At 44.7% G+C, this 26,300-nt stretch overlaps 1 protein-coding gene across 3 annotated transcripts in view; it reads right to left on the bottom strand.

Annotated features, from left to right (window-relative positions):
• The window catches only part of MAP2K5 (mitogen-activated protein kinase kinase 5), a 123,360-nt gene that overhangs the window by 46,372 nt on the left and 50,688 nt on the right, over nt 1-26,300 (bottom strand). For all 3 annotated transcript variants that reach the window (XM_039722886.1, XM_039722887.1, XM_039722888.1), the window contains exons 13-17: nt 23,552-23,600; nt 16,995-17,068; nt 16,044-16,094; nt 12,401-12,472; nt 1,446-1,475 (exon numbers count right to left, since the gene is read on the bottom strand). In XM_039722886.1, coding sequence (XP_039578820.1) covers nt 1,446-1,475; nt 12,401-12,472; nt 16,044-16,094; nt 16,995-17,068; nt 23,552-23,600 — 276 coding nt within the window. The remainder of the gene's footprint in view (nt 1-1,445; nt 1,476-12,400; nt 12,473-16,043; nt 16,095-16,994; nt 17,069-23,551; nt 23,601-26,300) is intronic.

Genomic DNA, 26,300 nt, shown 5'->3' with positions numbered 1-26,300 from the left:
GCAAAAACATCTTTAAACTTGGCAATCATGGTCTGCTCCCAGTTCAGGGAGACATTTTTGCCTGGAACCACATGGAATGTCCATGTTCCAACCTCCTTCTCCCTGCTCTGACCTGTCCATCAGGTTTATTTTGAATTGTCCCCTCACCACTTTGGATTTTAGGTTGTAAAGCTCCTAAACACAACCACTGAGACCCTCAGAGCTCCCCAAGCATGGAGGGCTCTTCAACACAAGAGTTTCTTTTCCAATCCTCTCCTCCAAAAACACATTTAAAATCCAGATAAAATATTCCAAGTCTATTCTCTTTTGCAGAGGAAACAAAAAAAAAGTGAAAAATCAGAATATTTCCACCCAGGCAAAACCTTCCCAAGTCTGTAAAAGTGTCAGGAGAATTTGCTTAAAACAGCTTCTAAAAATGGGAGAGGGAATGAGTCCCAGCCTATTATTCAATAACCATGTTTGTGAGGCATCTGCATAATCTAACCATGCATAAATTAGTATGTGTATTACAACAGTTATTTGCATAATAATAGCAAGTTAATAGATGCTTAAAGAGCACAGACCAACACCACCTTTAAATCAGACATGCCTCCAGGCACTGCGAGCTGTAGAGACCAAGATGCAGAGAACAGTCTTCGTAAAACATATGAAAACATAAAAAACCACATTCAAATAATTCATTTTTGTCCCTGAACACTTCACTTCTTTCCCCCCTCTCTCTGGAAAGAATAATTGGAGGAAGTGCTGAACAGTTTGTTCCTGTGAATTCTAACATCCATCTCGAGATGAGAATTTCAAGTAATCGCCAAAGCCAGTTCTGGATTTGTTTTGTTCAGAGCTTCATGGGGTTTTTAAGTGTAAAAAGTAAAATATTGGTGGTGATGCAGAGCTCAGCATCCACCCAACCCCTGCCACCAGAGATGGAAAGAGTTGTACCAGCAGCTTCAGGTGGAAACTTAGAAAATACCAGTATTTACATCAAATATTAATATTAGGTCCTCTTCAAAGGAAGAATCTGGAGCTCCCTTAAGTATTCCACTCACATTCTATTTTTGAGGAGATTTTAGACCATTGTACCATCATTCAAAATCAGAATTAAAAATTAAAATTATAAGGAAAGGAGCAGATACACCTTCCTGCTTTTAAAAAAAATGTTGTAAAGACTGGATTATTTTTTAATCTCCCAACAAAATTAACAAGACTAACATAATCATAATTTTCATTGTCTCCAGGGAAAGAAAACAGAATTTGGAGAAGAGAAAAAGAGGGGGGCAAGAAAAAAAAAAATCAATAGAGACTTCTAAATGACTCCTTCCAGCTCCCACTTTTCAATTTAACAGGACAGATTTATTTGTATGTGGCTCAAATGTTCACAATTGCTCTCTGCACCTTCATACATAGGAATGAATGTCACAGTGGCAAACAGCAGTAATGAACAATCTTACCTGAGGATATGGAAACCTCCCAAGAGCAAGCTGGGAAAGGAAATAATATTTGTCTAGTTATAGAGATTTGCATGGAGGGCACATTTCCTTCAAGTGAGAGAAGTACTCAACTCTCACGATGGCAGGAATTGGGGAAATGGCAAAAAAGGGATTCTGCAGACACAAAGAGCTGTATTTAGAATGGGCCCTTCACAACCATCACCCCTGGTTTTTCTGGGGATTTCCCTCAGTGCCACCCTTTGATGCTCAAATTCAGGCACATTTCCTTCAAGAGAGAAATATTCCCAGCTCTCAGGAGAAAATGGCAAAAAGAGACTCTGCAGACAAAAGGAGCTGTATTTAGAATGGGCCCCTTACAAGCAGCACCCCCCAGGATTTCTGGGTTTCTCCAGCCCTTTTATTTCTCTCAGTGCCACCCTTTGATGCCCAAATTTGTGCACATTTCCTTCAGGAGAGAAAAGTTCTCCACTCTCACAATGGCAGAAATCGAAATGGCAAAAAGGGGTTCTGCAGACACAATGAGCTGTATTCAGAATGGGCCCTTCCCAATCACCACCCCTCGTTTTTCCCAGGATTTCTGGGTTTCTCCAGCCCTTGTGTCTCCCTCAGTGCCACCGCTGGATGCCCAGGTTCCCCAGGAGTGGAAACGAAACCAGTTCAGCCTCAGCAGGGAGGCCAAGGCACTGCCCTTTGCTGGTAATTATCTGTGATGAGCAGGCAGCTCTCAACTCCCAAAGTCCTCCCTTAACTGGCTCAGGGTAAAATCTGGGTTACAGAGCTGAGCTTGGTGTCCCTGCTGGTGACAAACCTGAGTGGGATGTGGGGAGAGCCCTCATCCTTCCCCCAGATCCACTTTTCCAGGATATCGACTGCATTTGCTGCCCCTGCTGCTGTAAGTTAATTCAGGCGTTACAGAGTAGTCCCAAAATCAGGATTTTTATGGATGTTGTCTAAAAAATTCCACTGGCCATAACTAATGAACACTCCAAGAGAAATTCTTTGTACTAGGCAGGTTCTCCCACTCGTTGGGAAACCCTGGAAACAACTCCAGCAAAATGCAGCTGCTTGGAGTTTTTTTGTCTCCTGTTGAGTGAAGGATCAAGGTTTTCAGGGTTAGAATCACAGAATCTTTTGGAAAAGCCCTGGGCTGGGGATACCTGAGCTGGCCACACTGATGCCTCAGGTTTAGATTTCAGCCCTCTCAGATCAAATCCAACCATCCCCAGCACTGCCAAGGCCACCACTGCCCATGTCCCCCAAGTGCCACAAGGCTGTTAAATGGGACGTGACTCCAGCAGCTTTACCAGTGCTTGAAAACCCTTTCCATGAAGGAATTTTCCCTGATATCCACACTTAACTTCCTCTGGCACACCCTGAGCTGACCCAGGGCATTGAGAGCAGCTCTATTCTGTCTTTCTAGGTGTGCCACAGGGGAGCCAAGAGCTTCCCTACAGCCCACACAACCTTTGAGAATCCTCCTGTCACCAACTGCAGAGGAAGGCCTGGCCCTGAGGCTATGGCTGCAGAGAAACCATGGATTTCCCAGGATAAACTCATTCCATTCCCACCATCCTGAGCAAGAGCAGCAGTGCTGAAGGTCTGAGCCACTGTGTCACCCATAGCAAGGGACAAAATCACAGCAGGGCTGGGCAAAGGCACTCCCAGCCCTGCCCTGGCACTGCCCCCTGGGCTGGGGATACCTGAGCTGGCCACACTGATGCCTCAGGTTTAGATTTTGTATTTTTCAGGTTCTGTGCTGCTTTAGTGGTGGGTCTGAGCTTCACACTGGGGATGGTGAGCTGTGCACAGAGCAGGGAGACAAAACAATTCCTGCTCCAGCTGGGCACCAAGGACAGATGATCCAAATCTCAGCCCAGGAGCACAAAGCCCGTGGAATGAAGAGAGGAAAACAAGGATGGGACTGCAGGGGCTGCAGTGGGATTGGACACTGAGCTGCAATGTGCACATGGAGCAGAGCTGAGCCCAGGGACAGAGCCGTGACCCTCGTGCATTTTGGGGCCATTTGGGTTCATCTTGGGTGCAGCCCTGGCTGGGCTCTGCTGCTGCCCAAGGTGCATCCGTGGAGGAGATCCTTGTAATAAATCCCTGCTTTACTCTTTACCTTTGTCCAGTCTCTGTTCTAGGTCAGCTTTCCCAAGGCATCACTTGCAGCTCCCCAGAGGTGAAATTTCAGCCTTTTGGCAGCACAAAACTCTGCTGAGGAAAGGCCAAGGCACAGACAGAGCTGCAGTGAGGTGCTGGACATCCCTGGGTGGGCAGGCCCTGGCACAGGTGCCCAGAGCAGCTGGGGCTGCCCCTGGGTCCCTGGCAGTGCCCAAGGCCAGGCTGGGCACTGGGAGCAGCTTGGGACAGTGGAAGGTGTCCCTGTCCAGATTATCTTGAAGGTCCCTTTCACCCCAAACCATTTTGGAATTCTCTGATCTTTCCCACCTCATCAAGTCGCCTGGGTCACTCTCATGGTAGGCTCTGCTACAGAGTCCAACAAAGACCCTTCATTTTCTCTTGTGGGGCTACTAAACCCCATCCTTTCCCACCTTCTCCTCTTTTGGGAGCTCCACGCTCCTGTCCAAGCAGAAATCTGAGATCCTGAGCAGCTGTGCTGTTGTGACAACCCAGAAATGAACCCATCAAAGCCCCACAGTTTTCCACGACCAGAAGCAGAGTAAGTTCTGATTTTTCACTGAACAACAATGAGAAACTCCAGACAGAACATGCAGGTAGCAATGGTTCTGTGCACAGAGCATCTTTCTGCAGATGTTATTTAAGAAAAACAACCCCTGCATTGAAGATGACTCCAAATACACCATTTCCACTCCCACTGACCACTCCAGGCTCAGCAGGGGCCCCAAAGCAGCAGAAAAACTGGGGGAAAGAGCCAGACACAAATAAAGGGTGAATAAATGAGCACTGAAGGACCCCAAAACGCATCAGCAACAAGTTCTTTGGGGGATGTTAAAAGGAAACACTTCTCAGTGAAGCTGAGAGCTGAAACACACGGGGCCAGCTCCTGTGCCACTTCTGCATCCCCTGCACCACCACTGCATCCATCTGCTCAGACTTCCTGCCTGCAACATTGTCAAGGTATTATAAATTAAGAAACTTAGCAAAGAGTCTGTAATCTTCCCCGAAATAGCCTGCAGATATGTCACTGTACTAAATGTGTTTCAGATTTAATGAAGCTTTAATGTCCTTTTTAATTTTGCCTGTTTCTGTATCACCAGGGGTCGAGCGAGGCAATCAGCACTCGAGAGGGTGGTTTGGTTTAAAACTAGGAAAAACTCATTTGCTTATGAGTTGCACTGTATTTTCTTAATTAAATTTACTAAGTAAAACGGTTTAAGTTCAGCCAACCAGTGACCTCTGGGTGTAGATTTAGATTTATAAAAAGTGTCACTGTTAAAGACAGACCAAAAAATAAAAAAAAGAAAAAACAAACCCAAACAACAAACAGATGAGAGATTCACTAAAGGGATTTTCAAATTATCATTTGTCTCAAGGAAGTCACAGGATCACGAGGAACAAGCCCAGTGAAGGAGGGAAAAACCAAAACCTACCACATGAATTCATTGTCCAAAACTTCTCTGCATGTAAAGGATGAAACTCTGGAACTTGCAACTCTTTTGAGGTATTCTAACAAAAATACAATATTCCAGTTTAAATTGGTTGGGTTTGGGAACTGATCAGTGTTTTATGTCTGGATACTGAGGAGGGAATGCCTGAAATTCAGGGAGCTGCTTCCCATTTCCCCATGGATCCCTTCAATGGCTGGATTTGATGATCTTGAGCTCTTTTCCAACACAGAACTGTAAAAACCTTCACCTTCAAAAGCCCAGTGACCTGCAGTGGCAGAATGGTGTGGAAACAGAAACAAGAAGGGGATCAATCACCAACAATGATGTTACTAAAACACTTTCTCACCCTGTTTCACCTCAGAGCAGCTCCATGAGGAGTTTTTTGGGGTGTGGGTGTGTGCTTTCTACAACAATTATTTTTTTTAAACACAGAGGTAGCTCAGGGGAGCAATACAAGCAGCTCAGGAGGTTGTGTGGAGAAAGAGACTCCCCAAGGCCTGGCCTGGGGATGGATGGGTGAGATGCACCAGCAGATTTCAAAGCAGTGCTTGACAAACTGAGAAATAATCCCAGGTTATGAAATAACAGAGGTGCAGTGGGCGTGTGTATGCTGACTTTTACCAAACCATCAAAAATTTCTGATTTAAAAAAAAATCAAAATTTCAAATGATTAAGTGTTGATTCAGGAAGAACCTCTGGACTGAGACCAGAAGTAGGAGTGGAAAGTAACTAAAACCTGCTCTCAAACACTCTTAAGGTGCAGATAAATGAACCCAAAATTCAAATCTCTTGTTGAAATAATGTAATTTGCCATTTTAGAACTGAAAAGGCAAATCCACGAAGCCCCCACCTTACACATCACTTCCTTTAGCTCACTTCTTCTTGCCTGCTGCACATTGTGAATAAAATTACAGCAGCAGCTCTGTCTGGATCCTGTTTGGAAGTGGCTGAGGGAAGGAAGTTCAAAACATATTTTCAGGACACTCAGGCAATAAAGTTTCCCACTTAGATTATTGTCGATGTTTTGCAAGTTGTTTTTTAATTTACAGTTACACTGGAGAGCACGGGATGCTTTTATTCTTAATTCAGGCACATTCCATGTTTCTCAGCATAACTGCAAATTGAAAATAAGCGCTGGCAATATCGCCAGTGATGGAGCTGAAGGAGGACTTTATAGTCTGAAATGTTCTAAAATTTGTTCTTAATTACCTCGTGCACATTTTACACAATTAAATTTCCATCCCAGGATTTTGCATTTAGATTGTGCACTGCAGTTAAACCCTCATTTTCTGGAAAGGCAGCCGCCACTCCGCCGCGCTCAAACTTTCAAAAGCAGACTTAACTACTGGATAACACAAAATTCCCCAGGTGGAATTCCATTCCAAGACCAATTTATACATTCCTAGATAGATGGGCTTCAAATCACCTGAAACTCTGCAGGGTATGGACCCTAATAAATATTAAATACCTCAAAAACTACTCCAAGATTTTTCTTCTCCTCCTAATATCAATTCTGCTGTCCTCTTATTGCGGAGGCTTTTAAAAAAAAAAATCCAAGAGGATATAACAGCAATTTAGCAGAGTTAAAGTGCTTCTGAGGTTAAACTGACAACAAAGAGGAACAGAAACACAAAGCATCTTGAAGTAGGGTTTCAATTAAATGTGCAGGATTTAGTAATGCAGGGCCCCGACAAAAAAAAAAAAAGAAGAAAAAAAAAAAGAGTTACAAATTAATTTAATCTTCTGCCTATAGTTTGCAGCTGCACTCCAAAGTGTCTGGGGCTTAAGAACAAAGCCTTGCAAGGCCTGGGAGTGAGGAAAGCTTCAATTTTTAATGTATAAGGCCATTAGCTGATAACTTGTGGAATCTGCGACCCCTGCGGAGGGGCAGGAGCGGCAGCGGAGACGGATGAAGTGACAGATTTGTTGTTGGTGGCCAGGGCTGGGAGGGGGGAAGGTTATTACCACCACCAGAAAAATGCCCTAATAACCTTTGGGACATTCCTTGGCTTGAGCAGATGAGCTCCAGCTCCGTCTCGGCGTAAAAAAGAAATATATTAAAAATCAAAGCTTAATTCGCCTTAATTAAAGATAATTAGTTTCACTTTGATTTCTTTTAAATATGAACTACAGCAAATGCACTGCCAGCTCAAGGCTGCAGACAATCAGGGTTAAATTGCACATTTCTGCCTGGCCACAAATCCTGGATATTAGCAGGCTTTTACTGCTGCATCTTCAAAGGTGACACCGGGAATGGCAGCGCCTTTTCCAAGGGACAAAGGTGGGCCAGGGCTTTCCAGGCAAATTGTCAGGAGCAAAATCTCCACAAGTGCTCCAGGAGGGTTAATTTGATTCCTTGCTCCAGCAGAGAGGCTTCCTGCTTGGCTGTTTGCTGGGTTTAAATTCGGTACAAAAAGGGAGAAATGGATTAAACGCGGCTGTGCTGGTGGAAACGCAGCTCAGCTCCTGCTCTCCTCCAGCTCTGCTCATCTGCCAGGACAGGCCATTAAATCATGGGAAAAGGCCTGATTTTTTGACTCTTTAAAAGTACAAACTACGGAGTAAGAATAGGAAATAATACATAGAGTGATAGAATGCTGGAATGGTTTGGTGGGAAGGGACCTTCTAAAGATCCTCTAATCCATCCTACCATGGGCAGGGACACCTTCTACTACCCCAGGCTGCTCCAAGCCCTGTCCAGCCTGGCCTGGGACATTCCAGGGATCCAGGGGAGCCACAGCTTCTGTGCCAGGGCCTCACTTACACGTAAAAATATACATACTATATTCTGTTCTAACCATTAAATAACCTCACATATAAAACACACATTCCAAACACCCAGGGCTGATGTCATCCCTTAATTGTCCCCTCACCCTCAGCCTGGGTGGAGAACTGGATTATTTATTTCCCTGCCCACAGCGGCCTAGGAGCAATTGCTGAGCAACAATGATCCATCGAGGTCTCAACCCGTGCAAACTGTACCTAAACTTCCACTTTATTGCAGCTTAGTTCACAATCTTCACCTAATATAGGGTTACATCCCAGTGCAGCAGGCGGATAAATCATCCTGGAATATTACTCTGGCTAAGTTTAGCTGGGAGTGGAGCATATGTGCTTCCGAGTCACTGAAGCACAGGCCCATAAAATACACTAATTACTGGAAGTTCTGGTCACTGAGTGATTGATAGCGCTCTGCGAGGCAACTTCCCCGGCTGCAGCTCGTGTGAGGGCCTCCCCCAGCACACTGCAATTATTAATTCATGACCCAGCCCTCAGGCACTGCTCCCTCCACTCCCAGTCCCACCAGCAGCAGGCTGGACATGGTCTGGCCCCACCCTGGTGGGTGATGGAGGTGGGAGAGGAATCAGAGGGAACGGGCTCTGCTGGGAGAAATCACCCCAAACAGCTCCAGGGAATGAAATAATCAAAATATAGGCCAGCTTTTTCTGCCCAAGAAGGAGTTTGTGAAGTGCATCATTCCACATGGAATGGCTGAGGCTCCATAAATATTCCCCAATAAGGAGGACTCGGGCTGCTGAGCGGGTTGGGCACGGGACAGACCCTTGTGCCTGGCTGGGCACGAGGAGTTGCCACCAAGTCACCAAAATCACAGCACTAGGGTCCCTAAAACCTGACAGCAACCAGGTGAGGCTCCTTGCAATAACATCAACAACAAGAAGCTTTTTTTACATCCTTGTTTTCCTTAATCCTGAAGGGAAGGTGTTACCTTTCCCCCACCGGTACACCTCGAGGCTGTTTCTTCCAGACCACTACAAAAATCAGGCTGTACCACCAAGATTTGGGTTTCAGATCCTTCCTTCACCACCTCCAATCACAGAATCCTTTATGCTGGAGAAGACCTTGAAGAGCACCAAGTGCAGCTATTGCCACCTGTCCCTGAGCAGGGCTGGTCCAGGTGAGGGGTGACCTCAGAGAGCACCCCCGGAGCAGTGAAATCCTGCAGAACCTCCCCAGGTCAGCTCACAATCCTGACCTGGAACCACCCTCACTCCCAAGCTGCTGAGATGTAACTGATCCCACATCTCAGACTGCTCAGAAGGAGATTTGAAACCTCCCCTCCTTGACAGAATCTTGACTCCATTTTATGCAGTCAAACACCCTTGAGACTGAAGAGCTTAGAGCACTGAAATCCTGCAGAACCTCCCCCAGGTCAGCTCACAATCCTGGAACCACCCTCACTCTCAAGCTGCTGAGACGTAACTGATCCCACATCTCAGACTGCTCAGAAGGAGATTTGAAACCTCCCCTCCTTGACAGAATCTTGACTCCATTTTATGCAGTCAAACACCCTTGAGACTGAAGAGCTTTTAGAGAAGCACCTCCAAGCACAGCTGCTTTCCTTGGAGCATCCTCTTGCAGCACCTTCCTCCTCCTCCCTGTGGGCTGAGTGAGCTCTTCTGCAGCTCCCTCTGTGCCCCCAGCCCGAGTGGGATGAAGGGTCTGAGCTCCAGCACTCTGACAGTGCCCAGGTGTGCCTGAAGTACCACAGGAAGGCACTTTGGTTGGGTAATTCCTGATTTTTCTATGTCTGGGAATGCACACAACCACTGAAAACGCCTGATGGCTTCTTAAGAGATTGCTAAGAACCCTTGAAAGCTCCTGCAAATACACAGCTCCTGAGAACTCTGGTCACCAAACACTTAAAATCCTCAGTCTGGGAGTTTTCAGAATTAATACTAAAGAACTAATATTAAGAACTAATATATAAAAAAAAATTATTAAAACTGATGCACAAATTCCTTTTCTCTGGGGGAGAAAACAAGGATGATCTCAGTAAAAAAAAATAAATCTAATTTTCAAAGGAGACCTGGAACACAGAGGGCAGTGGAAAGCAGAGACCAGGACGTGACACAGAAGGAGGAGAAAAAGCCAACGACAGGAGCTTCTACCTCCAAAATTTACTTGGTTTTGGGCATTAGCAAATTGCTTTCACTTCCTGAATTTAAATATAACACCAACTCTATATGGAGATAAAATGATAAATATCACAGAATCCCAGGATGAGGCAGCTTGGGAAGGACCTTAAAGTTCATTTCCCAAGGGCAGGGAACCTTCCACCACCCCAGGCTGCTCCAGACCCATCCACACCAGCCTTGCTGCTGCTATTAAACCCCAGCCAGATGGATTTTATCCTCCCCTGGATGTTTGAAAGTTCACTTGTGGATTACAGCTAGGATCAGAGTCATATTGGAGAGTAACAAGAAATATTGGGCAATTTAATTTCTCCTCCCGTGCAGGACACGGCTCTTGGAGAGAGGGAATGGGTTCCAGAGCTCAGCCAGCCCCAGCCCAGCCTGCATGTGTTTTATGGCTGAGTTATAAACCCTGAAAAACAGCTTTTAGAAATGAAAATGCTGACACAGTGGTCAGTGTAGTGACAGCAATGGCACGGGTTTAAATTGAACTTGCTTTGTCAAGCCAAGAGCACTTAAATAAAACACGGGGAAACCTCATGGAAACACACAAACTATTTGTGGTGGAACACTTCTCAACAGTTTTTCTGCGTGAGGGATTAAATTCATTCCCTTCAGAAAAATCCTGAAGGAAGAAAGGCAAATTCAAAAAAATGAAGTAACAAAAAAGATCATAATAACGATTATAATGATTATAGTAATAATGATGATGATATAGTTGCATATCTAATTTCATGATGTTTTAATTTCATTTTAAATTTATATTTTATTTCTGAGGGGATGACTGAGCACCCTCAGACCCTTCTTGCCTCAAAGGGAACATGAACACTCCCCATTTCTCAAAGCATAGGCAGGACTCCCATCCCAAACTTTCCCCTCTCTCCCCCCAACTTTTTTGGGGCAGTTTCCTCAACCTCCCAAATAACTCCCACTTCTCATCACACCCACCTTGGCAGCAAAGAAATTCCAGAGGTTTTAAGGGCTCGGAAGAGCATTACAGAAAATGAGAAGATTTCCTGACAATTTTCCATCCTCACCTGCCAGCACAGCCCTTGCTGCCTCAATCCCAGACATTTCTTTTAAATTAACATGCTGCTAACACCCAGGTGTGGGGCTGGAGCACGACTTCACTGAGTGCAGATGATTTAAAATCCTACAGCAAACAGCAGCTCCCCTTTTTAACAGCAACAAGAGTGTCTCCACTCCCAATCCCCACGTCAATAGGGTGTTACTTTAATGACAGTGACCTTGTGTGGCTCTTGGAGCACCTTTTTCACCTTTTTGGAGGCATTTTTCTAAGGCACTGTCCTTGTTTTCATCATTTAACATCACTCAGAGCACTTCAATCAAGCTGCTGCTGGTGGGAGAGGTCTCAGAGGAGCAGCTGACAAACCAATTAACAAAGCACCCAGACCCAAACTGGTTCCTGCACATCTGGCTCAGGAGAAACCCGTGGGAAGGGAGGGAGAGGGAAGTTGGGAAGGTGTAAAACCAGAGGAGGAAATGCAAATGAAAGGAGTTTCACCAATAAAATTCAGCCTGCACATGGAATTGATGAGCAGCCAGGTTAGCCATTAACAAGCCTAAAACAAACTCCAAATATCTTGTGGTGGATCACTGAGCTGCTGGAGCACAGCTTTTAATTCAGCAAAGGAACTGGGAAATGCTTTATAAATAAAAGTCCTGTGTTTATATCACTCTTTTTATCACCCACACCACCACAAAGTCTTCCTGGAGTACAACCTCAGCCCTTTTTTGGCTAGAATTATTTACAGAATGAATTTGGTCTGTATCTCTCCCAAAATCCTGAGGGAGGGCTCTCCAGCACCACAAACCATTCAAATGTGCAGTGAAAGAAATGAAGGGCCCTCCCTGCCTCCCTTGGGACACATCAAATTGTGTCACCCTGCCACTCAGGGCTGGCTCCAGGGACACTGATTTCCCACATCTGCAAGCACTGATTCAGCACTCACCACCTACATTTTGGTTAAAAGGGTTTTGGCAAGGAATTTACTGGGTGGAAATATAAAAATGGTTCAATTTTGGGCTGCAAAAGGTGAAATGTGCCAAGATGCAGAGGGCCAGCACTGAGACTGCTCAACTTCATCTTCTGCTAAAAATAGTGGTTACAGTTCACTCAAAGGTATGTCCAGCTTCACCTTCATATGAGGAAAAAGAGAGGGGAAAGAAAAAAAAAAACACAGAAAGGAAAAAGGAAAAAGCCTCCACACACCAGGCCCTACTTCCTACCCCAATATGGACTTTCATTTGAGACCTCAAATGAACAAACCCATTCTAAATACAGCCCAAATCAGCAACAGGTAAAAGCACATGAATATGCAGGGAACTTAAAGAATAAACCAAGGTTAAATTGACTATTTTGATGTTATTTTTGATGTAGGAGTTAATCAGAGAGCTCTCTGCATACCTCCATGAAGGAAATCCCCAGGCTCCAAACATCCGAGTGAATCCCGTACTGTTCTCCTGAAATCCTCTCAGGCTGTGGAGAAAAGCAGAGCAACAACTCCTGAGCCTTGCAGGCAGACAGGGATCCTGCTCCAGGGCAAGGGATGGGGAAAATCACACAATCCTGGGATATTCTGAGTTAGGAGGGACCTACAGGGATCAAATTCCAGCTCCTGGCCCAGCACAGCACAGGTATCCCAAGATCCCACCCTGGGAGCATTGTCCAAACACTCTGGAGCTCCCCATTCCCTGAGGAGCCTGGGCAGTGCCCCAGCACCCTCTGGGGGAATAAAGTTTTCCTAAAATCCAGTTCAAGCTGCCCTGGCCCAGCTCCAGCCCTCCCCTGGGCTCTGTCACCACCCCCAGAGCAGAGACTGGAGCTGCCCCATGGGAAGTGGAGACACCAAAAACCACCAAGATGCTTCACAGCTTCCCTGGCAGGGAGCAAATCCAGGAAAATTCAGGAATTCTTCAGGAAAATCTGGGTCCATGCACCTTGCAAGGCTGGCCTTGGATTTGCACTGGGGTTGTTTAATCCAAGGGAAAAGCCAAGGGCTCGTGCATGTGAGCAAAGCACAAGGTCAAGTTGAGAGAATGCAATTTTCCACTTCCCTCCCCAAATCCAGGCACCACAGCAAGGAAAAAATTCCCAGTGTGGAGTCCAGAGGTTGGGGAATAACACAGTTAAAAAGCCAAGTTACTGAAGCCAAAAGAATCACCACACGGTGGCAACTTTATTTTATATACTTCTTAATTTTGGGCTTTTTGACCTGTAGAGGGAAAAAAGAAACCCAACAAAAAACCCCTCCTGTTCCAAACTATTAATAGCAGGTTTAATGCTTCATGAAATTGAGTGCTGTAAAAAATATCTGCTGGTTTTTACTTGAAAGCTACAATTTAAGCATTTCCAAGGTCAAGTACAGCATGAAATGCAACAATAAAAGGCTCCCTGAGACTCCTCTCCCCACTGTGCTGTTAATGCACCTGTCTGGCCCAGCCACCTACAAAGGATTTTCACTCTTTAATAATCCAGAGACCTTTGTTAGAAAACAAACTCCCAAATTAGTGCCACTCCAGTGTGGTTTTGGATGTTTACCCTGTGCTGCTACTCCCAGGTCAGGAGCTTTTATCGCAGCGTGAATGTTAAATAAAATCCACACTGCTGCCCATATTCCCTCTAAAAACAACCTCCCAAAATCCCAAATAAAACCCACAATTTCACCAAATTTCACTTGTGAGTGACCCCAAAATCTTATTTTATTATTTTTGAATTCATTGAGTATAATTAACTTAGGTCAGCACATTTGGAAATATTTGCAACAGCATCGTGTGATTTTTTTAAGCTGATAAATTTTTATACTGACGTATTTTTATAGTGACATGTCTTTATACTTAGACATATCCTCACAAAGGTGCAGATGTGGAGCCAAAAGTAATTTTGTAATGTGACATGGGATGTGCTAACCTGGCCCAAGCAAGGTGCTAACACCCACCCCATTTTTCAGACCCTTCCCGAGCCACCAAATGAGATTTATGATTCACATGGAGCAATATTAAACTGTTTATTCTTAAAGTTCAAGCTCTAAAAAGCAAATCCCAGTGAGGAACTGTGGTTTCACAAAAGGTAAGGGCAAAGAAACCAGCTTTTTAAACAAAAGATGGATTTAAAAGGAGAGAAAAGAAGAGGAAAATGGGAATAATAGATGCATCAAGGTTGCAACACACGGATCACTCTAAATACACAGCCCAAGGTATTTTCTCTTAAAAATTTCTAGAATTGATTATTTTTTCATTCAATTTTTTTTTCTATATAAAATGCTGATGAAATGATTTTAAGAAAATGTGTTTTGGTTGGAAATTTTAATTTCTCAATCAAAAAGCTGTTTTGTTTTTTTCCAAAAGAAACCCCCAAAAATCAAAAAGCCTTTTCTTTTTGTCAAAGACAACCTCAATTTTTTCAAGAGTTTCAAATTCACTGCCAGCCTGCCAAGTGGGTGAAGCAAAGCTTATGACCTTCATTATTTTTTGAGGGCTTGCCTGGAAATTTGATGACAACAAACGACTCAATCAAGTAGCAAAGTGATTTTAACACAGAACATCAGATCGAGCACATTTTGAGCTTAAACTTCTGTTTCACAATGAAGAGATGGAGGCATCACATCCATCCAGAAAAGCAAAAAAAGCAATTTATTTAATGCACACCTGGGAAAGAGAACTGTAATCTTGGTTTGGGCACTAAAAGCATAATACAATTTAATTCTCAGCCCTGCTTAAGACCACTTTGAAGCAACAGCTGAGCTGGAAAAGTTGATTAATTTGAAGCTGTTTCTTTGTCTGGATCTCTGTGTTCCAGCTCTTTTTTTAATCTCTATTTTTTATTTAAAACCCCCCATTTTTCTGCTATTCTGATGCATTTATTTTATGCTATTTCTGAGTGTTCTGATGACACAGGACAGCCCAAGTCTTTCTAGGAGGGTGACTTGAGCCTTTCAGAAGCCACACAATGAGCACACCTCGAGTGGAAAAGCACTTAGCAAATAAATGGGAACCCTGACAAGAAAATCAGAAAAAGAATACCTGAAAGCAATTAAAGGTCATGGATTTCTCCCTCCCCTTCCCTGAGGTTTGAAAAACACGAGCACCAACCACTTGGTGCTGTTTATATTTTTATTTTCAACCAGCAGAGCATTTCTTTTCTCAGAAATATCAGGAGCAGTTTGCTCAAAGGATTTTAATGGCCAAAATAAGAGTTCATCAAGAGCTTTAAAAACTGAGGCAGGGGAGTTCTCAGGTCTGAAATGGAGAATTGAAAAGGATCCAACGGATCTGATGGAAAACCCACTCTGATTTGTGCAGAGAAATCCAACTGTGGTTTGTGCAGAAAAATCTGTGCAGAACAGTTTGTACAGAAAATCTACTCTGATTTGCTCAGGCTGGCACTTGGCAGCTCTGAACCCAAACCCTGCCCCAAATGATGAATCCTTAGCAATGTGCTAAAAAAAATTTTAAAAAAAAAATTTTAAAAAAGGGAATGTATGGGGTTTAATGCACTGGAACAGGACAAAAGTGGTCTTGTTTTAACAAAGACTGACAAAAATTTGCAGAGAAAAGTGGAAGTACTGATGACTTCCTGCATTCTGAACTAAAAATATTGCACTTTGATGCCCTGATGTTATTAATCCCAATGTTTTTAGCTTCAGATTTCCATGGGGTGTTTAGGAATGCCCATCAACCTCTGCTGGAGTTTAGGGAATGCTTCCCTAAACTCCAGCATTCCCAAAACCTGGATGGTTTGGGGTTGTCAGTGATCTGCAGAGAGCCACAAGCTGCGAGTGAAAAACTGTTTTATTTCAATGTTCAACTGGCTGTCTTTGTTCCCAGTTGTCACAAGGAACAAAACCAAGAGAAAATATATTTAAAAAAACCACTTTTCCACTATTCCTCCTCCCTCTCAGCAAGAAGCAGAGTTGTCCCACAGAATGAAGCCAGGGGATGGGAAGAGATGGAGATCTGAGGACTGATTTAGGATATCTCCTGCACTGAACAGAACAAGAGTGAGGACAAATAATTCCACTGAAATGTTATTCCTGCATCAATCCACTTACCGCCATATAAGCATTTGTTCCAACATACGTCTTGGCTATGGAATTCACCAGCTATCAGACAAAACAGTCTGTTAGAACAATATAAAGATAATGCGGAAATAAAATGGGCAATTATTCCTCATTTAACCTACAAGCATCATCCCTATAAATCAACTAAAAATTATGTAAAAAAGGGAAGGGATTTATCCGCCAAGGCGTTAAAAATGATTAAATCTCGCCTGGGTTGGGGAATGAGGATTCCAATTTAAGCAAGCACTGCATTACAGTTTATGGCAGATAACCTTAAACAATTGTGTTAAACAGGATGCTGCTTGTTTTAGTACCCCAAACCAGTCTGATATAAAAAGTGAATTAGGAGGAAGCAGGATTGAGCGCACTCATTTTTCAGTCAGATGTGAATAAAGCCCCAATTCATCCCTTAAACACTGGAGGGACAACAGAGCCTGCCAGCCCATAATACAAGGCTGACCTTCTCTTTGGGCCTCGTGTTTGGCTGAGAGGAAAAGGTGCTGAAATTCAAATCAACAGCACAGCGAGCTCATGGGTCACTAGCAGAGAAGTCCTCCAGGGAGGCCCAAAATGGAAATTAATTAAAATTTGTGCTGCACATTGTCAAAGCCCACCACTATTGTTGCTCCCAATATTAATTTTTATTGTGGGCCAGTTGGGCTCCCCAGACACGTCTCTTGCTCTGCCCTCCCTTTTGTCTGGGCAAAAGGCTCCCAGATCAAAGCTGCATTTCAATGAAGTTTGCTATTCGTAAGTAGTAATTACAATATCAGCAGTTTTTACTGTCATTAAACAATGAACAATCATATTCAGATGGAGGAAAAGTCGCCCAGAGATTAAAAATGAAAAGGGTTGTCCCAGCAGAGAGGGGTTTGCTGTGGGGCTGCCAGGTGATTTGGACACCAGGAGGGGAATGGGGACAGATGCAAAGGGGGAATTTACCTGGGTGCTGACCCCAAAGTCACAGAGCTTCACCTGGCCCCGCGTGTTCACCAACATATTGGAGGGCTTCACATCTGTTGGGGGGAAAAAATGGATTATCCACATCATCCTGGATAATAAATACACCATTTATAGAGAATATCCTCCATTGGAAGGGAGCCACATCCAAATCCAGCTCCTGGCCTTGCACAGGACAAGCCCAAATATCCAGGGAGCACTGGCATGGTGGCTTTTGATAGGAAAGACTACAAATATCTAGTTCAAGTGCAGTGGTTTGTAAGTCAGCAGCACAGAAAAAATTCCATATAGATATATATATAAAATACATCCTTTGCATACAGATGTGAGATGGTATTTACACACATGACTTTATACAATACTAAAAATCCACATTATTAAACCTGCAGGTCACACCAATCTGGAACAGACACCAAGAGCAGGGATGGACAGGAAAACAGCTCACAGGGATTCTGACAAATTGGAAAATCAGCCTGGAAAAAGGATGCAATTACATAGGAATAGATGGAATTACTGCATTTGGACAGGGATTAATCCTGAACTCACAGGGATTTTACCAAATTGCGAAATCAGCCTGAAAAAAAAGGATGGAATTCCAGAAATAAACCATCAATGTCCATTCCAAAACCAGAGCATCAGTGCAAATATCCTGATGCTGACTGCTCCTGCTGCCACAGGAAGTTGATGCACTGCTGTAAAATAAAATCAACTGGGAATCAACTCAACATCCAGCCTGGCTCTAGTGCAGGAAACACTGAACATCTTTGCAGTTCCAGGGATGCCAGTGGGGGAGCAGAACGTGCACGTTATAGCCTGGCTTAAACATGGGAAGATTAGAGCCTGGCTTTGCCTAATCACTGCCTTCTTCTGTCAAAATGGATTAAAGGCAACAGCTTGAATCAGCGCCTCCTCTCAAAGTGAGCACTGGTTGGGGGCAGATGGATGAAACCCAACTAGAAAAGAACCTAATTTTGTTTATCATTAGGTTTGCCTTGCTTTAGCAGCTGTTTGCTGGTACCACAGGAGCTGCCTTAATTTGTCTCTGCGATGTGGAAATGCAGAACCTCAATTAAGAAGCTGATTAAAGCTCGCCTCTATTTGAGCTAAAAATCCAGCTTAAAAGTGGGAGCACCCAATAGTTCCTATAGACCCCAGGTGGATCAGGACTTTGTAAGAGAGGTATCAACACTGCTGGTACTGCAATTCCTGCAAATCCTGTAAATTCCCCCCAAAAAAACCCCAGTCCTGAGCATGCAGAGGCTCAGTTTGTGTTTGCTGATCTCCATCTTTAGGAATTCCACCCACGTGCTGCACTTTTGATGGAGTTTTGCCTCCTCTGGAGCTGAGTGACTTTGCTAAATCCAAGCAGACGTGCTGAGCACACCAGAGGCTCTCTCCTGAATCCTGAACAAGGTGCAGAATAATCCTGTTTCACCTTCTCCCTAAAAAGATGGAGCCACCTCTGAGCTGGGCTTGGAATGAGCCCAGGCACACAGGGAATGCTGATATCCCAGGATGTCCAGCTGCTCCCAATTTTTAGGGGAAAACTGAGTCTAACCAGTTCTGCTTTTCGCTGCAACAAAAAGGATCCTGAAATCCTTCCACAAACAAAGCTGAAAGCACAAGAAAACCCTGAAAGGAAGAAAGCACTGGGAAATTGGCCCCTTAAGGATGGGCAGGGGAGGTTGGGGGCCCTACAGAGCAAGGGGCAGTCACACAAACCCTGCAGGAGCAAATCCAAGCTGTCCTTCCAGCAGAACCAGACCCCACCAAATCAGGGAATTTACTCAAATATTTGCTGTACTTTTCAATGGCTGTGCTCATTTCCTCAAAAAGGAAAGGAAGTGACAGCCCTGCACAAAATATCTGCTGCTGAAAGCAGGGAGACAAGCAGCTCATCAGCAAATCAGCCTCTTGGTCTCATCACCCACTTCAGTTAATGGGTTAAATATTTTTTGGGTTTGGGAAACGAGTGTGCATAAATAATGTTCTGCACCATCTGCTTGTGATTAATATTAGTGTTGAGAAGTGAAAGAATTTAAACAAGAGCCAAAAGGGGTCATTATGCTCCCATTACCAGGGCTTGCTTAATACAAATGATTTCTATGAAGCATCATTATGGAGGATGAACAAGTTCTCCTCGTGATGGAGCTGCCTGAGTAGTTTCACCTCTCTGCAAACAAACAGGACCTCCAAGCTCTTACTCACCAGTAAATAGAACCATCAGAGGTTCAGCTTTTGAACACCAAACATTTCACTCCTTGGCGGCATTGAAAAGCAAACAGATTCATGATTGTGTGATGGGGAAAAAAAAGAAAAAAAAAAAAACAAAGCCCTGAGATGTTTTAAAAGCTGTCTCTTGACTTCTCCTGGCTTTTAAAAACAGCAAACAGCAACAGGCCAGGTTCAAGGAAGGCAGCAGCGTGGTTTGGCAGAGGCCAGGATTAATTTTTTTTTTTTTAAATAAGCCTTAAGTGGTCCATGAGTGGGCAAGCTTTACATACAAACATAAATAAATGTATGGAAACGCAGAATGTGTGTTCAGCTTTATATACAGACATAAATAAATGCATGGAAACACAGAATCCTGGCATGGCTTGGGTGGGAGGGGACCTTAAAGCTCATTCTGTCCCCCCTGCCACGGGCAGGGACAGCTTCTGCTATCCCAGGCTGGCAATTCCCCAAACACCCCTGGATTTGTGTCTGTGCTCCACTGGGTGGCCCTAATGCTGATTATATCCCCCAGAAATAAAACAGGTCTGGGGGGAGGCAAATATGTAGCTCTGGACATCTCTGGTGAAATCCTCAGCAAACAATCAGATGGGTTTTCACCTTTAACAAAAGCTTTGGTCAAATTCTGCCTGCCCAGAGGTGTGGCTTGTTCACCTCAAGCCTTTCAAAAAAGCTTGGATTTAATGATCTTAAAGGCTTTTCCCCCAACCTTAATCTATGATTCTCTAGCTAATGAAAAGCAAATGGAAATTCTAGCTACAGCATTTTGACATAACAATAACAGCAATAACATTATTATTAGTAGTAATAACAGCAATAATAATGGTGGGAAGATGGGAATGCTCTTCTAGTGCCTGTCCCTCTCAGCCAGAACAAAGAGGAGTGGAATATCCTTGGATTTCTGGTGTCCTGGGGGAAAAGGAGATGATCTGAGTGATGCACAGACCTCCTCCTGCCACAGAGCACATCTCCAGATCCTCAATTCTCCCTCATTTCAAACCAGCAACACTTCCAGAACTTCCATTTAAAACTTAACCAGCAACTGAGGTGCCCAAACCATGAAATAAATAAATATTTGTAATATATATAAACAGCCCCAGTACTCAGCCAAGTCACCAATCCAGCTGAGTACAATTAAACACAAGTGGGTAACATTGATTTCCTGCAATTCCTTTAAGAAGCAGGTGTGAACAAAGCAAAACACAGCAGATAAAATGCACACGGTCTATACTTATTCTTGAACTTAACAGATTCTGGTTTGTCTTTAGACAAACTTTGACTTTGTACATGATTAGACTTGTTTAATTGCTAATTCTGTTTTAAATCTAAGTTAATTTCTCATTACCCTTCCATTTCTACTTCTTATCCTCTGGGGAAAAGAGCACACTTATCATTGGGACATTCTCACATCTTCCAAGGAAGTGGTGGAGGTGTTAATCTTATGTTTATGTTTGATGTGGGTGTGATGACTCCAGCTCGGGTTTATTAATATGCACGGCTATCACCTCATTAGTTGTGAGGTTTGTTTTGAAGTGAAGCTGTAATATTTGCTGAGATGTCTGATCTGCAATAAAAGACTTGCTCATTGTTTGTTTCCTTCTCTTTAATTCCCTGCTCCAGCACACAGCTCTGCCCTGGGACTGCTGCAGCCCTTCCTTGGAAATCCCACACTCTCCTGCTCTGCCCTGGGTGACACAGCAAGAAAATCAGGAGCCAAAATTCCTTCTCTTACCTCTGAGCATCAAAACCAGGAGACAGCTGAAGGCCACCACCTGCAGAAATAATCACCTGCCTGCCATTCCATCCCTCTGCCCCTGCTTTGAAGATACAGAAATTCACATTTTCTGTAATCCTAAAAAACAGGTAAAATAACGCAGCTCTGAACCTGGAATGCTCACTGTGCCCTCCATGGTGTTCTGCAATGCTGGGTCAATCCAGCAACAGAGCAAGGCCAGAAAAATCAGAAGAGTGATGAAAAATCAGATTCTGAGCTTTTCTTCAGACCACAGCAAGGACCAAACATCATTCATCAAAATCCCAGAGCTGCTCCTCAATCAAGGCAAGGAAGCCCAGGCAGGAGGGGAGATTTTGTTCTACTGGCACAGCAAAAATCTGAACCCGGTTCTAAATGTACAGCAGCACACCAAGAAAATGTCACAGCATTTATGCTCTCTCCAAATCACAATCAGAAGGTGACCAGAAAAATAAAAAAAAAAATTTGAAATTTCAAATAATTTTTCTTGTTAGCTGTTACAAAATTGTGGCGTGAAGCTTATTGAGAGCCATAACCAGCCAAGGATGTTCCTGCTGCCTTTTCTATTTCTCCTGACAATTCCTGTAGCAGCTCCAGCACCAGACTGTTCCTCCTCTTGCAGGGAAGGGATGGAGCTGATAAATAAATAAACCTCTGCAGCTGGCAGCACTCAGGAGAGTTGTTCAAACCATCCCAGAAATGAAGCCACCTCAGCCACCTGTGTCTGCTCTGGGTGATTTCTGCTCTTTTCATCCAGCCCAGGGTCAAACCCAGCCCTTCAGCCTGGCAGGGAGAGGGTGAGGGGGATCAAAAAGTGCCTGGGGACAGTCAAAGTTGGGCATTAGGGAAGACTTCCTCACAGGAAAAGCTTTTCCAGCCCTGGCACAGAGTTTCCATCCCTGGAGGTGTTTAAAGGCCGTGTGGATGTGGAACCTGGGGGCACAGGGCAGTGTCATTGGCCTGGATGGTCTCAGAGGGCTTTTGCAACAATAATAATCTGTGATTCCAGAAAATCCAGCTCCTAAGTGCATCTCTGCTGGTTCTTCTGGCCAGGACATGCTCCCAGTCAGAGCCATCCCTTGGGGTGGAGCTGTGAGGGACCGAGGAAGGGCCGGAGCCATGAGGGTGTGAGGGGCTGAGGAGCCATGAGGGTGTGAGGCTGTGGCAGGCTGAGGAGCCATGAGGGGGTGAGGCCATGAGGGGCTGAGGAGGAGCTGGAGCCATGAGGGTGTGAGACTGTGAAGGGCTGAGGAGGAGCCATTAAGGGTGTGAGGCCATGAGGGGCTGAGGGGGAGCGATGAGGGTGTGAGGCTGTGAGGAACCAAGGAGGAGCCGTGAGGGTGTGAGACTGTGTGGGGCTGAGGAGGAGCCATGAGGGTGTGAGGCTGTGAGGAACCAAGGAGGAGCCGTGAGGGTGTGAGGCTGTGTGGGGCTGAGGAGGAGCCATGAGGGTGTGAGGCTGTGAGGAACCAAGGAGGAGCCGTGAGGGTGTGAGGCTGTGTGGGGCTGAGGAGGAGCCATGAGGGTGTGAGGCTGTGAGGAACCAAGGAGGAGCCGTGAGGGTGTGAGACTGTGAAGGGCTGAGGAGGAGCCATTAAGGGTGTGAGGCCATGAGGGGCTGAGGAGGAGCTGGAGCCATGAGGGTGTGAGACTGTGAAGGGCTGAGGAGGAGCCATTAAGGGTGTGAGGCCATGAGGGGCTGAGAAGGAGCCATGAGGGTGTGAGGGGCTGAGGAGCCATGAGGGTGTGAGGCTGTGAGAGGCTGAGGAGGAGCCGTGAAGGTGTGAGGCCATGAGGGGCTGAGAAGGAGCCATGAGGGTGTGAGGCTGTGAGGAACCAAGGAGGAGCCATGAGGGTGTGAGGCCGTGAGGGGCTGAGGAGGAGCCATGAGGGTGTGAGGCTGTGAGGGCATGAAGGGCTGAGCCGGTTTGGTTTGTAAAGCACAGCTGAATAATTGAGTTTTCCAATCTTCAAAGAGCCATGGCAAAGAATTCCATGTACAACTGGAGTTTCAGTGCCTTGTTCAAGAGGGTCTGCCCTGAAAATCCTGGCAATTTGTAATTCCCACCTTGGGGCTGCAGTCACTGCTGGGGAGTTGGGATGGTGAGAAATGAGGGAAGGATGGAGGAGAAATGGATAAATTCCACACTGAGGGACTGCCTGGACATCATTTTACAGATCTGAGCCTCCAGCAACACTTGTGACTGTCACATGAGATTTCTGAAGCACCAAACAAAATTCATTGCCTATTTTCTGTTTCCACTACCAATCAAACATCTCATTTCCACGCTGATTTTTTTCCACTGGGCACCTGTTTGCAACCCTAAGCTTCTAAATCCCTGTAAAATTCATTTCTCTCCTCAGTCCTTTTCTTTTCAGGGGAGGAGGGAGGGCAATAAAAGAGCAATAAAAATGTTTTACAAGAAAGTGTGCAAGGTTAATGAGTAAGATTCATTCTGCATTACCCCACCAGACTCCAGGCAGATGTTTGCTTGGTCTTTGGAGAAAGTGATGTTAAAATTTCATTGGAAAACAAAAAACATCTGCTACTCACCTCTGTGTAAAATCTTCAGACTCCATAAATAGGTCAGGCCTTTCACAACCTTTAGGTAGAAGAAAGAAAAAAAATCAGAATTAGGGATTCCTGCTAGGAAAAATTCCACATTTCAGCTGGGGTGGGAGATCAGAGCAGCCAGGTCTAAGAATGAAGGCAGGACCAGGAAAAGGGGAGACCCCACCTCCCTCCCAGGTGAGCCCCTGCTCAAAACCTGCAGCAGGTCCTTTATTAAGGCACAAATTAATAATACCCACATTAATTTATTGCCAGGAGCTGTAAGCTGAACTCAGCTGAGCTCACACTGAATTCCTTCAGGCATCTCAGTGGATCTTTAATTCACCTGCCCTTGCTGGGGTGTTAAAAACCATGAAGACCAAAGGATGGAATGATTTGTCCTCTTGAAAAAGGTCAGAAACCAAGAAAATCTCTCAACCTCTTCCACTTCATCCTCCCTTCGCTTTCCTTCCCTTTGCTGCACCCTGTGCCTTTTCTTTCGCTTTCTTTTATTTTCTCAATGCAAACATGGAATTTTTCTTCTTGAACTGTGAAAATTCCCTCATTCTCCTCTCATGTTGGACCAAACACAAATCCTGCTGCCTCTCACAGCAGAGAAATTACAGCTCCTAAAACACAACTGCCAGAAGTGGATACGACTCCTAAACCCAAATACAATTCCTAAAATACAACTCCTAAAGTCAAATATGACTCCTGAAATACAACTACTATGCTCATGCATAAAAAATAAATAAAAGTAAATACAACTCCTGAAACAAAATTCCTAAAAGGAAATACAATTCCTAAAAGTAAATACAATTTGGTCAAATTCTGCCTGTCCAGAGGTGTGGCATGTTCACCTCAAACCTTTCAAAAAGCTTGGATTTAATGATCTTAAAGGGTTTTTTCCAACCTTAATCTTTCCACAATTCCATGGCTTATGAAAAGCAAATGGAAATTTTATCTACAGTGTTTTGACATAATAACACTAGCTATAACATTAAAATAATAATATTATTATTAAAATAACAACAATAACAATAATAATAAGAAGAAGTTGTACCAATGCAAAAACATATCAAGGAGATGCAACATTGCAAGCTTCTTCCAATGGCCAAAGGGATTTTCAGAACAGTAAACTCTTTGATTATTAAAAATGTATTTAGACTATTGAAAAATCTTTAAAACCATAGGAAATTATTTCCTTTAAAGCAAGCATCCATTTTAAAAAAAAAGGAAACATTTCTCGGAAACAAATCAACAGCTGTGAGTTATTAAACATCTTTATTATGGAACATGTGCTGGGTAAGCAGTGAAGGAAGCCATGGAATTAACCAAACTCTCCCTTCAGACTCTCTGGGTGTATAAAGGAATAAAAAAGGAGTTTTTCCCTTTATCCTGGGCTGTAAATCTGCTCACAGGAGCCCCCCAAATGGACCCAGCTCGTTATTCACTCCCCTTACATTTGCCTATTAGGGAAGGACTCTCAAGCATTAAATATTATTCTAAAAGTGGAGGGGAGAATCTTTTGATTGAAGCTGGAGCAGGAATTATTGGTATTCAGTAAAGGAGGTTTTACAACAATGCCTTGACAAAGCCTTGACACAAAAAGTGCTTCCACCTGCTGTCAATCTCTCACTCTGCTGACAGTTCAAGTGCACATCCTTTCAGGGAGAACTTCAATCAACAGCAGCGCTCAAAACACAGAGCACAATGTCACTGCTCCAGCAACGCAAGGGAAAATAAATGTGTGAAGAGGCAAGCCAAGGCAGAGAGGCTCTGACAGCCCCAGCCCAGCTCTGGAGGGAGCAGCACCACCCCAGGAGTGGCCATAGCCTCACTGTGGGGCTCCCAAAATCTGCTTTTCCTTGAGAAAACACTCCAGTCCTCCACAGAAATAAAAACGGGAGGAAGGAGAGGGATGTGGAAAGACTTCCCCTTCTCACTGATGGTGACTCACAAAGGGAACAGGGATGGATTTTAGGGTGAAGGCAGAGATCCCTCCACATCTCCTCAGAGAACTGGGATTGTCCAGCCTGGAGAAAAGAAGCTCCAGGGTGACCCAACTGTGCCCTTGCAGTGCCTGCAGGAGCCAAAACCAGATATGGAGCGAGACAATTCCCAAGGGATGGAGGGACAGGAAAGGGGAACGGCTTCAAACTGCCAGAGGGCAGGGTTGGATGGGATATTGGGCAGGAATTGTTCGCTGGGAGGGTGGGCAGGGCGTGGATCCCTGGAATGTCCAAGGCCAGCTTGGACAGGAAGCCATTCCCTGTGTCCTGTCCCTTGTCCCAGTCCTTCTCCAGCTCTCCTGGAGCCCCTTTAGGCTCTGCAAGAGGCTCTGAGCTGTCCCTGGATCCTTCCCTTCTCCAGGTGAACATTCCCAGCTCTCTCCAGCCCCTGGAGCAGCTCTGGGGCCTCTCTGGAATTGCTCCACATCCATGCCAAGTCTGGTTGGGAAGGCAGAAGATGAGAAAGACAAAACCAGTGGTGCCCATTTAGGTTGGAAAAGCCCTCCCAGACCAACGAGTCCAAGCCCAGAAATCCCAAAGCTGGAGCCAGAGGAGTGCTGGGATGCAGGGAATGCCTGCATGTGCTGCATCCGTTTTCTCTGGAAATGGCTTCACTTAAAAACTTCCACAAATTGCAATTAACAGATGTGCAGGTCACACATGTTATCAAGCAGCTTCCATGGATTCATGCACTGGACATGTCTTGGGAGGATAAAACAAAAAGACTGTGGACATGGGGA

The sequence above is a fragment of the Passer montanus genome, unplaced genomic scaffold (assembly GCF_014805655.1).
Source record: "Passer montanus isolate IOZ18808 unplaced genomic scaffold, ASM1480565v1 scaffold5, whole genome shotgun sequence".
Lineage (NCBI taxonomy): Eukaryota > Metazoa > Chordata > Aves > Passeriformes > Passeridae > Passer > Passer montanus.
This window is presented reverse-complemented; position numbering and strand designations above follow the sequence as displayed.